The sequence below is a fragment of the Pomacea canaliculata genome, linkage group LG9 (assembly GCF_003073045.1).
Source record: "Pomacea canaliculata isolate SZHN2017 linkage group LG9, ASM307304v1, whole genome shotgun sequence".
NCBI lineage: Eukaryota > Metazoa > Mollusca > Gastropoda > Architaenioglossa > Ampullariidae > Pomacea > Pomacea canaliculata.
In genome coordinates, this window is record NC_037598.1 from 18071726 (window position 1) to 18085221 (window position 13496).

At 43.7% G+C, this 13496-nt stretch overlaps 2 protein-coding genes across 3 annotated transcripts; both read right to left on the reverse strand.

The window, feature by feature from the left end:
• Window positions 1-1256: 1256 nt before the first annotated feature.
• LOC112572560 (kynurenine formamidase-like) lies at window positions 1257-6952 on the reverse strand. The gene is made up of 4 exons (XM_025252296.1): window positions 6778-6952; window positions 4408-4597; window positions 3675-3867; window positions 1257-1958 (listed from the first exon to the last, which is right to left on the reverse strand). Exons 2-4 carry the CDS (start codon window positions 4581-4583, stop codon window positions 1458-1460), a joined length of 870 nt encoding a protein of 289 aa, XP_025108081.1. The 5' UTR covers window positions 4584-4597; window positions 6778-6952; the 3' UTR covers window positions 1257-1457.
• Window positions 6953-7295: 343 nt separating this feature from the next.
• Window positions 7296-12978, reverse strand: LOC112572561 (kynurenine formamidase-like). 2 transcript variants are annotated; one of them, XM_025252298.1, is made up of 4 exons: window positions 12710-12978; window positions 9931-10123; window positions 8227-8419; window positions 7296-8026 (listed from the first exon to the last, which is right to left on the reverse strand). In XM_025252298.1, exons 2-4 carry the CDS (start codon window positions 10101-10103, stop codon window positions 7577-7579), a joined length of 816 nt encoding a protein of 271 aa, XP_025108083.1. In that variant the 5' UTR covers window positions 10104-10123; window positions 12710-12978; the 3' UTR covers window positions 7296-7576. The 2 variants fall into 2 exon arrangements, with proteins under 2 accessions (XP_025108083.1, XP_025108082.1); XM_025252297.1 differs by lacking the exon at window positions 12710-12978 and having other exon boundaries at window positions 9931-10172.
• Between the last annotated feature and the right edge of the window lie 518 nt (window positions 12979-13496).

Sequence of the window (13496 nt, forward strand, 5' to 3'; positions counted from 1 at the left end):
AAAACACGTGGAAAGTTTGAGGGAGGGTGAGGACAAGCGAGATCTGTGAGAACCATGGTAGACCTTGTCTGATTTTACAGAAGTTTTCCATCTACAGAGAAAGCCTGGAACACAAGCATCGTTTTACTTTCATCAAAGTTTAATTTTCTTCGAAACACATAGAGAGAGAACTTTTGAGCCTCGTACAGAAACAAGAAACCTCGCTGCTTCCAAAACGAATGAGAACAAATATTGACGTTGATCAGTGCTTGCTATTCCCGCAGTTAACTCTAGTCTGAGCTAACAATCTTCAATTAAACAGGATGGACAAAGTGTGCTACATACCTTCTTAAATATTTTAGAGAAAAAAGTTTACCAGAAGTTTCTTAGAACTACTTGGAAAAGTTCTGGCTTGCCATACACTTCCGGACAGCCAGCTCAGAAATCGCTGCCATAAATTTTGTAAATCTCTCCTTTTGTCCATACTTCACTATTTTAGTTTCTGTCTATATTGTATATGTCATCGGTGTGTTTTTGATTGTTGTCATACTTGCAGAGAAGTGGTGTAAACTGAACTCAGACTGGAAAAGAGAGAATGTTTGTTCTGTCACCGGACATGTCTTAGCCGAGTGTTATATCACAAGGCGCTGTACAGATGACCATATGAATCACGTGTCTTATGTGTAGTGGTTCTTGTTGTACATAAAGCTTTCAGCACGAATTACAGTAAAGTGTTCCTGTATCTTGTATGTAAAGATGACTGGGTGAGCGAGAGATGGAGGACAGATTATAGAGCATAAGAGAGAACAGCTTTGTCTTGCGGCCTCGGTGGCAGTAGCCAGCTTATAGAGCAGACATGCATCTGGCTCAGGTCTTCAGCTTGAACAAGAAAAGTCATAAACAGCAGGTGATTGTCAGATGATTACACGACCTGAATGAAAACACACGCACAAACACACACGCACACCCACACACACTGTATACACCACATGCTACACACACCACACACTCTACTTATCGCGAACAAATTAGAGAACGAGCACACGTGCCCCTACATATCTCTCCACACTCACCACATACATACACTGCATAAACCACATATTTAGGAAGAAGTCATAAAGAGTAATAAACTGTAGCAATAATAAGATAATAAACCAAAATGAAAGCATGCAAACACATACACACTCGTTTGGATAAAACAAAGGCGTGCGCGCGTGCGTTGTACGAAGTTACACATGCGTGAAGGTATCGCACGATGAGAAAAACGACAATGAAAATACAGATAAAAACATTTATTGATTATGCCAGCATGTTAGGATAATGTACCACAAGGTCAACAAGCTGGTAAACCCAAACACAGACAGAAAGATAGATAATCGAACATTAATATCGACATGAAAAGATTACGAATATGAACATTGTCCAGTACATTTCTGAACGTGTGCGGGTAATCAGTTTTGTGAAAAATAAGCAAAACACTAAAGAACTGTTGGCCATTGAAGCGACACAAACACGCCGCACACGATCCACAGAAACAAGAGCGCAGTCGGGTGAAGAGCATTTCCACGTCCAGTTGTTGTGCTGTCAATGATGGCGAGAATGCGAGCAGGCCCTCCACTTCCGTCTTTCAGGTTGACCAGTCCGATGGCGATGGTGGCGCCCCGAGCCGGCAGCTGATCAACTTTCTGCAGGTTCTCCAGCCCCAGGACATTGTTGTTACCCAGAACCACGTGTGTCTCGTACTTCGTGGACTGACCGTAGTCGGTGGACGGCGTGTCCACGCCCACTGCGATGACATGACGTTGAGAGGCCAACCAGGCGGCTGCAGCCGGGTGGATACCCGGAAAATGGAAAGTTGAGGCGTCGAGGGTGTTGTTGGTGTTGAAAACTCTTGAGGGGCTCGGGTAGCGGGCACCCCAACCGGAGTCCATCACCACCACAGCCTTGTCTGGTATCCTTCCATGACTGTCCTCCCAGGCCTGTTGCGAAACATGTCATTGTAAGGTAACAGACGGTTGAGATGCTTTAAGCTTTACTGTGTTTTAATCTTACCTTTAATTTAGTTGTGCTTAAATGTTTTTGCCTTGAAATTGTTTTAGTTGTTTTTCAATCTTTCCATCACTTTTCGTCGTGTTTTAATTTACACCATTTCTGTTTTTACCTTAGTCTTGCAAGTTTTACATTGTGTTTTTTTTTATCTGTCTCTTTCCCTTTCTAACTTCCACTGTTTCTTTCCCTGATTGGGTCGAAAGCAGTATTACATGAGATGCAAGCAGGATTTAAAAGCGACCACTAAATAGTAGCAGTAGCCCCGCTTTTGTGGAACTCGCTTCCCCTCTCGACCAAGGAGTCTGATAGTATTGCATCTTTCAAGAAAAATCTTAAGACTCACTTGTTTAAACTTATTTGAAGTTTTCATTTGACCTGCAGTTTGGTGGCTGCTGGGATCACCGCGCATTGAGCGCATCTTTGTGATGCGGATACTAGCGCGCTACAAAACTACATCATCATCATCATCATAGTAGCCCCATGTTGTTATGGTTCAACGCTACATCACTCGTTATAAAGACTATACATTGCATTTATTGACTTCCGTAAATCTGTTGATCTCTTATATCGATCAAAACTATGATATGTGTCTAGACAAAATGTATTAGAAAAAAGATGCTAGCTGCTATACAAAGTATGATAAGAAAGTAAAGACTTTTTTCCCCTTAAACCTCACCCTGTTTCTTTCCCTTTGTACTTCATTCTGTTTTCTCCCTTTATACCTTCGCATAAGAGATACTTTGATGAAAGTTAGAATGGGTATAAACTGTACATAAATGCCAACAGAAGTGTTATTGCTTAATTTACCCAGGATGTTTAAACTGAGCTTTTGTCCCGATACAGCTGAAGCTGATCAGCATTTTCTCCTTGTATGTCCTAAATCAGGGGTCTCAAACTCATATTAGCATGTGGGCCGCAGTGGAAAGTAACAGCCAGTCAGCGGGCCGCACCACGAAAAGAAAATGTTTTTTCATTAAATTTTACGAACACTACTGTCACTGCAGTTAAATGCTAAAATAAAGTTTTTATAATTATTAATTACATTTAGTGTAGTTTATTACATGCACAGGCAGTTTAGTTTATTAAAATAAGTTGACGTTGTCTCTGTCACTAATAACGGGGGTAATTTTCACTGCGGGAGTTAATCACCAAGCACAACATACATATACACCTCGGACGTGGCCGAGGGCCGCACAAAAATGTTTCGCGGGCCGCATTCGGCCCGCGGGCCGCGTGTTTGAGACCCCTGTCCTAAATATATGGATATTCCTAAACGTTTCATCCCTAAAAATACTTTGAGCAAACTTCCTTTTTTTCATATCACACTCTTGATAACAGAATGCTAATTATACTGCGCCTAGTCTCTTTTGTTTATAATGCATTGGAAATAACAAAAAGTCACTTCTCGGCCTTATGGCTAGGATCAAAGCGATCACGGAAAAAACAGTCGTGCCTTGATTAAAGTGCATTGCATCCAGAAATGGTCAAATAGATATATTAATGTAAGTTGTAACCGGGTCTCGTCATCTTTTCCGGATCTTCTTTCACTGTCGTTTGTTAATTTACTTTTAATTTTTCGGTTCTCATTTCATATTATTTTTGCTAGAGAGAAAGCACACACACACAAACAGAGATACTTCGCATACTTGCAGATCTTCTATTGTCAGTCTGTAGTCGGCGTCCTTGGTGGCCTTGTCTGCCACGTCAACGACGACAGCGGGCCCCGCGAGACTAGATGACGGGATCTGGTGCACACGCCACCCACTCTGACTGAAGTGCGCAGGCGCATCGACATGCGTACCAGCGTGTTCCGCTGTCCCGAAATAGTTGATCTCGTACCTGCGATAATATGATACAAATCAGTCGCTGCTGAGACCAGGCGCTGTGCTCCAACCGTTTGTTACACAACACAGTTTCCTGAATACAAACTTTGCACAGAAACATTCAAAGCACATACGTCCTGCGAATACAGAAACTTCACGTGCACACCTCGTCTGCCCTCAAATACACCTGCACACAGACAACCGTACTCACAGGCACACCATGACTTCATGCACTAGCAAGAAAAGCTCCTCGAGAACAAACATTTGCTGACTGATCCGAGGTTACTTGCTCCTATTCTTCTCTCTCTTTAAACGGATGGAGCTATCTGTAGGTTTCGCTACAATTTCTTAAGCCTGAGTGAAAGCGGATATAAAATATTAACAAAACATAAAGCTGATAGAAGTTTGCAAAAACGGAGTGGTACAGTTGTATTCATTAATTTCCAGATTGAGTTGAATTTTAATGCTGACGTCATTGAAGATCATATATTGGATGGAAATAGCTGATACCTCTTGTAACGAGGTGTGAAATGTTTGTAGCTGTCGTTCTACTGACCAGTATCCATCGGACTGATTTCCTCGCTTTAGAATCGTGAAGTTGAAGGGCGGGGAACCAGGCCAGACGATGGTGTCTGCTCCAAGTACAAGGGTCATGTCGATGACCTCCAGACCCGCCGACAGCGCCATCAGCGACAGAACGACGAGCAGCCGGCACACATCGTCGTTATCCATCGTGATTGGGACAACTGGAAGTACACGTTAATGCGTGTGACGTCACGATGCAAAGACAGCGACAGAATGCGTGTCTGGAGACCACCACCACCACCACCACCACCACCACCACCACCACCACCAATGTCTTTTTTGATCTTGTCTGCTTACATTAAAGCAAGAGAAAGAATAGCGATATTTATTGTATGCCACGTACTAGCACACACTTTACACAAAGAAGGAACAAACTTTTACAGACCTATCAGTAAAGAAAAGAAATAAATGACATCTTCAGCGTACTTAGAATGATTCTGTTTTTACCGAAACATCCAAAGCCTGTCATGTCCATTGAAGATTTGCACCTGAGAGAATTTGCGTTTCACTCGTGCAGCGTCTCACCTTGCTGTGTTTCGCATGACTTCAAGCTTAACTGTTTTCAGAAAGGGGATTGAGGCGGCGCTGGAGTTAAACCAGGAAGCTGTCTGCTTCCGTTAGCTGTCTTCGGCGTAAATCTGTTTGAATTACCTCCTCTAGCTCTTCACGCATCGGCTACTAGCATGGCGAATGTTGTTCAGGAGTCGTGTGCACGCCGTGCAGCAACACGAATAAAGAAGCTCCCCTCAGCGGTTCGCATTTACTTATTGCGCATACCTTAAAAAGACCTGTCAGGTGGCCTTATTTTTCGTACCAGGTACTGCTCTCCTCCCGCTACCCCACACAACATGCCACCAAATGTAATCTCAGTCAACAAACACGCTAGAGACACAACCAATAAGAACCATCCAGCCACTCAAAAGCCATAAGTCTGCGCTTGCGTAAGATTGAATTAATCACTACAGACACCACAACACGCACACATCTCAGCCTGCCCTCATTTCATCAGTGCTGTAGACAGATGCTGAGAAAAAAACATCTTCGGGTAACATGTGAATAAAAAAATCTCTCGGTAAAGTACGAAAGTTGCCCACATTTGAGACTAGGGTTAAGCACTGCCTTAATTGGAGGATGAGGACGTTATCTGAAGACTACTGCGTTATCATAACCAGATAGCCTGAACATTCTGGATCGAGGAAGGAGACTTCCACAGCCTAATCTTGGCTGCAGGGTTCAAACCCGATAGGAACCAATGCCAAGCTGTCTTTACTGGTGCCCGGGCACTTTATGTGGAGCACAGCTTGGAGTGGAATCTGCAAAGAGGCTGCTTTTATGACGATTAACGGCTCCTCCGATCTGTTGTGAACATCGTCTGTCTAGTTGGGACAGAAGCAAATGGGGCGAAAGTTTGCATCCCTCTACCCACTCCAAGTTTTACTCCAAGAACATGTCATAGGAAATGACAACTGGGGCAAAATGTCAACTCACGAGTAGTACAGGGCACAAAGGTCTCCATTCTTGTCAGCTTCGTCCCTCAGTTTGAGTCTGCAGCCCGGTACTTCACAGTCAGGCCCGTTCTTAGCCCCCGCGGGGCCCGAGGCAAAGGGCATGTGCGGGGCCCTCACGCCACGATCACACGGTTTTAGTTGGGATCTAAAGTCACTTCTTTCCTCAGGGATATCTCATCTTTTATCATTGACAGCACGCTGCATACACATTACAACATAAGCCTACGATTAATTTATTTGTAACGTTCGTCAATAGGTTGCAATCAAAAGCGCGGGGCCCCTTGAAGCGCGGGGCCCTAGGCAGATGCCTCGTCCGCCTGCCCCTAAGCACGGCCCTGTTCACAGTTCACTGAAACTGTGGTCGCTCCTGCCGTGTTTACCTGGTACAAGACTCAACCACGGCTACGTAAGCCTCCCTGTTGTGTGACTCAGTGACAAGATTGAATCGTCTCGCACAAGCTGTCAGTACTCTCACTGTGGTCGTCAACATTCTGTCATCAGACATACTCTGACCACACGCCGGTGATGAAAAGTTGAGCGCACTGGAGATCTTCGCACATAAAGGAAACCGCATGTATTCTGGTTTTTCAAAAGTCGGAGACACAACCAAGACAAATCTTTGACATCCTCCCGTACTCTGTGAATACAATCTCGCAGACTACAAGCTATAAACCCAAGTGACTCTGACAAGTCAGCAAAACCCTGCTGAACATGATGTAGAATGTCAATGCCTATCATTTAAGCCAAACATCATTTCTCTATCTTTCCCCGTAAAACACTTAGTGTAAACATTGTGTGCTTGCAGAAAGAATCACAAAAGACATATGCCTCACCTCTGTTTGCGAAGTCGGCCTCTCAGCTGCCAGGTTGAGCGTGTATCAGGTGAGACTTGCAGGCTGACACTGCAACATGGAGGGTTCAGCTGCACCGCGCCAAGGCGGGTGAATATCCCTCCGCTCAGTGAAATAAAGGTCGCTACAGAACACAAGGCTTAGTGAAGGTTGCTTTAGTATGTCATGTCATAAGGTCATATCGCAAGTAGAGCATAGCTCGGGATAGGCTTGCATAAGTCCTAATGTGTCACCTACATTTGTGTGTATGTGTGAGAGAGAGAGAGATTGGGGGAGGGGAAGGCTCGCTTTGTCAGTAAACTAGTTGAGATTCGAACGTTGGGGCAAAGACTTATAGCTTCTCCACTTCATTGAAGCTGTGGTTTGAACGAAAATATCATCTCATATGCATGTTTACATTTCTTAGAAGCAAACATAACAGCTGACTCAAAATAACATAACAACAGCTGCTCACAGTAAAAATAAAGACTCACACGAACTCAACACGAAACCGAACCAAGAGCTTTCACAATATCAAATAACTGTTTATGCACTGAAAACGGCTAGAGTAGGTTACGAGGACTTAGTGTTGTGAACACTTGTTTAATATGCATTTGTGTTGACATAAGCAAATTCTTTTTGTCAGGTACCAGCTATGGCCAAGTCCCAAAGAAAAACATCTTTGAAAAAAATTTAGAGAAGATAGTATTCACCTGCAACAAAAATTAGGAAAAGACATACACAATGTTCGCTGTTGATGCCTAAATACCTCTAATAACACAAAGCCGATGCTTGATCATTTTTAAATTTCTTCTCTGCGTTCAATAGAGTCCCGGCTCTGAGTTGTGGACGTGCTGTCAATGATGGCGAGAATGCGAGCAGGCCCTCCACTTCCGTCTTTCAGGTTGACCAGTCCGATGGCAATGGTGGCGCCCCGAGCCGGCAGTTGGTCAACGTTCTGCAGGTTCTCCAGCCCCAGGACATTGTTGTTACCCAGAACCACGTGTGTCTCGTACTTCGTGGACTGACCATAGTCGGTGGACGGCGTGTCCACACCCACTGCGATGACATGACGTTGAGAGGCCAACCAGGCGGCTGCAGCCGGGTGGATACCCGGAAAATGGAAAGTTGAGGCGTCGAGGGGGTTGTTGGTGTTGTAGACTCTTGAGGGGCTCGGGTAGCGGGCACCCCAACCGGAGTACATCACCACCACAGCCTTGTTTGGTATCCTTCCATGACTGTCTTCCCAAGACTGCCGGACAAGAGAACATTTTGAAATAGCAGTCACTGTCTGCTAGGAGCAGTAAGACTACGAACTTATTTCTGTAGTGACGTCACGGTATGTACCATTTAATGGAACACTTTTTTTGAAAAGTAGATTATCGAACAAAAATAAAACATGAAATCTTTCTTTCTCTCTCTTTAACACACACAAACAAATACTTCGCATACTTGCAGATCTTCTATTGTCAGTCTATAGTCGGCGTCCTTGGTGGCCTTGTCAGCCACATCAACGACGACAGCGGGCCCCGCGAGACTAGACGGCGGGATCTGGTGCACACGCCACCCACTCTGACTGAAGTGCGCAGGCGCATCGACATGCGTACCAGCGTGTTCCGCTGTCCCGAAATAGTTGATCTCGTACCTGCGATGAGATTGAAGACAAAACTTTCTGTATTGCGACCAGAGTATAGTGGGCCTCTAGCCATTTATAACTAGGACGTGGAGGTGGATCTTGTTTGGCTTCAGCTCTGGAATGTCATATAAAGCTTGGAGTTACAATATAGATTGGCCTCACTTAGATAACACAGACATAAATACCCACGTTTAGACACTCATATTTTCTCGACAGTCGAATGAGTGAATTTTTTATCGGTATTTCTCACATCTCACACTTTTTAGTAACCCGTCTCCACTGAAACACACACTCGCCCCTATACTCATATACATACATAGGCACCACACACACACACGCGCGCGCGCACACACACACACAGCACACAGATACCATATACATCAGGGATGGGGAATATCCGGCCCCTGGTCCGTATACAGCCAGCAAGGGCAACTGCAGATTTGTGTAAATCTATAAGCTTTTTTTCATTGCAATAGACATGCATAGTAAGCAAACAATAATAGTAACAACAATAAAGTAAATTTTGAGATGCAAACAAGGAAGGTCCATTACGGGATAGAGAAGACACGACGGGACAGACAACTTATTGTAGACTTTAAAGACTTATGTCTGCATGTGACCCTCATCACAAACCGAGGATTGACCACCTTTGGTGTGATGTGGGCTGTTGATGTGTTTCTCTGTGTGTGGCATCTGTTTACAGGGCTGGCTGCCTTGCCGTGACATAGACTTAGTTGCTGGCTCGGTGTAAACACCAATCCTCCCTTCCCCTCCTCCTGATGATACGTGTAGCATTCTACGACCATATCGGCTCACACAATAAATAATGATCGTCGACACTGGTGTGTACCTCAGTGTACAGTCCCCTATAAACGTCCAACATTATCTTTTCATGGATTTCCAAGGGATAAGGAAGTGAAAAGGCTTTGAGTGATAAAAATTCGTTTGGGTTTATCAGCTTATTGTGCGTGTGAAAGCATTCCTCTGTCTGTTTGACTTGTGTACATACACTTTTTAAATCCCAGGAACTTTTCCGTTAGGATAAGGAAGAATCTGTTCTATAATCCTTATTATCAACGTACTTTTACCTCACAACCACAAACAGAAAATTGTTCTTTAGGGAAGGGGAAAAAGGGTCTTGTTACTATAAACTCTATCTCTCCTAAGAACTTTCTAATTTTAAACATATTTTACGGATTCCAAACAGTTTTTTTTATCTATTCTTTTAGTAGGAGCAGAGCATGTTTTTAGCCCACCTAATTTCGAGAAGGCGGATTGTGGTGACTCAGAGGACAGATAGTGCCAGGCAGGACGGGACTGTACACGTTGCAAACATGTTAACCCATTGTGGCGAAACTACAGCTTGTCAAATATAGAAGCCTATATTTAAGTAGATAATTTTGTATGCCGGCTAATGATATTATAAATATACAAATGACTCTTGCAGGAGAAAAGATTTCCCACCCATGACACACACACACTCTTTCTCTGCCCCACCCCGCCTTTTTCTCGCCACTGACCAGAATCCGGGTGTTTGATACCCTCGCTTGAGAATGGTGAAGTTGAATGGCGGAGAGCCGGGCCAGTTGATGGTATCCTTGGCGAGGACAAGGGTCATGTCGATGACCTCCAGACCTGCTGACGGCGACAAGATCCCCGACAGGACGACGAGCACTCGGCACACGGAGTCCATTGTGTGTGGCCTGCTTGTCCCTGTTGTGATCAAAATATAATTATGGTGTGGTCCGTATGTGCCACGTGTACGGACTGGCTTTAGACGTGGCGCAATGTTAGTATGTACACTGTTAGTACACTGTTAGTATGTACACTGTTAGTACACTGTTAGTATGTACACTGTTAGTACACTGTTAGTATGTACACTGTTAGTATGTACACTGTTAGTACACTGTTAGTATGTACACTGTTAGTACACTGCTAGTATGTACACTGCTAGTACACTGTTAGTATGTACACTGTTAGTATGTACACTGTTAGTACACTGTTAGTATGTACACTGCTAGTACACTGTTAGTATGTACACTGTAGTATGTACACTGTTAGTACACTGTTAGTATGTACACTGCTAGTAGTACACTGTTAGTACACTGTTAGTATGTACACTTAGTATGTACACTGTTAGTATGTACACTGATTGGTTGTTGACGTCGTGTATATATCAGTATGTAGGCTGGTAATGTGTAATGTCGATGTGTACAGTTCCTGTGTGTTAGTGGCATGTCGCTGTTATTTTCGTGTCATGCGAGGGCGACAGAGATTAGCCGGGTCGAGTGGGGGGGGGAACTCGGTACAAAGCAGGTAGAGATATGAAGTAAGGAATGAAGTGAGAGAACAAGCCAAGACTGTATTCAATAAACGCATGTCTGGCCTCAATTGTCCGAAGCTTTCCGCAAGCTTTTTATTGTGAAATGCCATAAGGAGTATTGCCATGGCAACGTAGAGTTTGGGACACATTAGATAAACAAAGAAAACAGCATCATGTAAACCACATGTGAAGCATCTCTCCATCGACTCCAGCGCTGGAAAGGAAAGTCGAGTCGCAGATGTCACGAATTACAATACTACCTTAGGTCACACCGATAACTGATCAGCTTGAGTAAACATCTAGGCGGCTTTAGAGAAGGGTAAACATGAGACATAAGGAAACAAAAGAAATGCATCTTGAAAGAAAATTACTTCTTGGAATAGACTGTCGGACTGGGGGAGGGTTGGCTTTAGGAAAAACTAACTTCGTGTATGTTTGGGTGGAGGGAGGGGTGTGAGGGTGAGGGTGGCTATGAGGTGAGAAATGAACGGCTATAAAAAATACGGGTTGAATTTTTAAAAACACCAGCTCCACTGTCTGACACTGCAGAATGCTGCTGTTTACAGAATGTGAAGTCTGACATCAAGAGATGTTCTTTAGTAATTCGATGTCAAATATTGGGCTGTCGCTTTTAAAAAAAAAAATTCGTGAGAATGACATGGTTTGCTAGGAAAGGATGAACTTTGTTGATTGCTGTGGTTCATCTTTTTCATTAGCTATCAGTGTCACAATCTTTTGTCATCATACAATTTTCCAGACTCCAGGGAAGATTGGTGCCTCTCCAACCCCCACACACTTCAAATAGTTCGTTGATCATCTTTACTGCAATAATTAACTTCAGATCAGTAGTCTGCAATCACATTCAAACACCTTATTCGAAGGTATTTTTTTTAGATGTTTCAATAGAGAACGCGTTCACCAGCAACCAAGCGTGTTGACCAGTTTATGTGTGACAGGACAACTCGCAAAGAAATAAAATAATAATAAAATAAGGAGGACAAATACAGTACACCGTGTACCAGACGGGGTAGTCTCCCTTGCACTAGTTTCTTCAGTTGCAGTCCTTCAAGACCTGGCAGGTTGGATACCCGGCAAATCACTCAGCAGTATGACTTGAGTTGCAGTATGACTCACTATCATGAGCACTTATCTTACTCGTTTGCCTTTGTTGCAGACTAGATTACTCAGACGTGACTTCAACAAAGCGACTCAAAGAGGGAGCAAGGGAGCTAACACCTGTAGGCTAGAGATCATGGGCGAGTAGCCGGACCTGTATACCGGTGTCACACGCAGAGAAAGAACAATGCATTAGAGACGAGATGTGTATGACATAGTACGCTGACAGTGTGCATGGCATGATATATTACACTGACAATGTGCATGACATGACATATTACACTGACAATGTGCATGACATGACATATTACACTGACAATGTGTATGGCATGACATATTACACTGACAATGTGCATGGCATGACATATTACACTGACAATGTGCATGGCATGGCATATTACACTGACAATGCGCATGACATGACATATTACACTGACAATGTGTATGGCATGACATATTACACTGACAATGTGTATGGCATGACATAATACACTGACAATGTGTATGACATGACATAATACACTGACAATGTGTATGGCATGACATAATACACTGACAATGTGTATGGCATGACATATTACACTGACAGTGTGCATGGCATGACATATTACACTGACAATGTGTATGGCATGACATAATACACTGACAATGTGTATGGCATGACATAATACACTGACAATGTCTATAAGAGGATGCTATGCAAACAATGGGTATGGCATAATGTGCTGACAATAAAATCACACACCATGTGCGAATGAGATGACATAATCTGCTGACAAAGATGACAAAATATGTGTATGACATAAGGTGGTGACAATGTGTAAAAGACAACACAATATACTGACTATTCTATGCTTTACCTCCTTTCCCTTCTCCTGTCCCACTGTTCCCCTTTGTATTCGAACTCCGGCCTCAGAACCCATGTCTTTATGTAATATCTTGCATAATCAGGAGTACTGTACCGACAGATCCCGAATTGTTCATCCATGCACTTTTTTTTCACAATGCCATCAGTTTACTGATGTTTATTCTTATTGCATGGTTGACTGTCAGTTCGCTGTAGTCTTCAGTATGCACATCATTGAACTGACATTAACACGAGAAAGTGCGCTTTCCAATCCTCCTCTTCCTTCTCATCATCAGCTGCTACGTATGTTGACACTCACTAAGCGTACGCACTCATATATTAAAATATGCACACACACGCACACACTTACACACACACTCTTATATTAAAATATGCACACACACACACACAAACATGCGACATCAAGGTGCGCGCGACTGTGAGCACTAAGCACGCACGCTCTGCGATCATTACAAGGTTGAGAGGAATTCAATGGAAGGCGAGACAGGCTTAGGACACAAGTGTCACACCCTGACACAAAACATGCCCAACCCACACAGATCATTTGTTCTCACCTGCACTTCTCTCACTTTACAGAGGACAAGGCCACGTTTAATCCTGGTCCTGTGTCTCGCGGGGAGTACAAATCGCTGGTCTCATCTTTCTTCCGACTCAATGAGCTTCTGATGGTCCTGTTATATTCACTGGTCAACCTGCTCAATGCTTCATAATCCACATCAGAGCGGAGTGGATTCTGTGAAAGTCGTGTCTTGACGGAAGTCGAGAAATGGTGAAAATAA

Coding starts and splice junctions, on each gene's coding strand:
- LOC112572560 (XM_025252296.1), bottom strand. CDS start 4,583: ATGGATAACGACGATGTGTGCCGGCTGCTCGTCGTTCTGTCGCTGATG. Junction 3,868..4,407: donor AATCAGTCCGATGGATACTG/GTCAGTAGAACG, acceptor ATATTATCGCAG/GTACGAGATCAACTATTTCG. Junction 1,959..3,674: donor TGACAATAGAAGATCTGCAA/GTATGCGAAGTA, acceptor GTTTCGCAACAG/GCCTGGGAGGACAGTCATGG.
- LOC112572561 (XM_025252298.1), bottom strand. CDS start 10,103: ATGGACTCCGTGTGCCGAGTGCTCGTCGTCCTGTCGGGGATCTTGTCG. Junction 8,420..9,930: donor TATCAAACACCCGGATTCTG/GTCAGTGGCGAG, acceptor ATCTCATCGCAG/GTACGAGATCAACTATTTCG. Junction 8,027..8,226: donor TGACAATAGAAGATCTGCAA/GTATGCGAAGTA, acceptor CTTGTCCGGCAG/TCTTGGGAAGACAGTCATGG.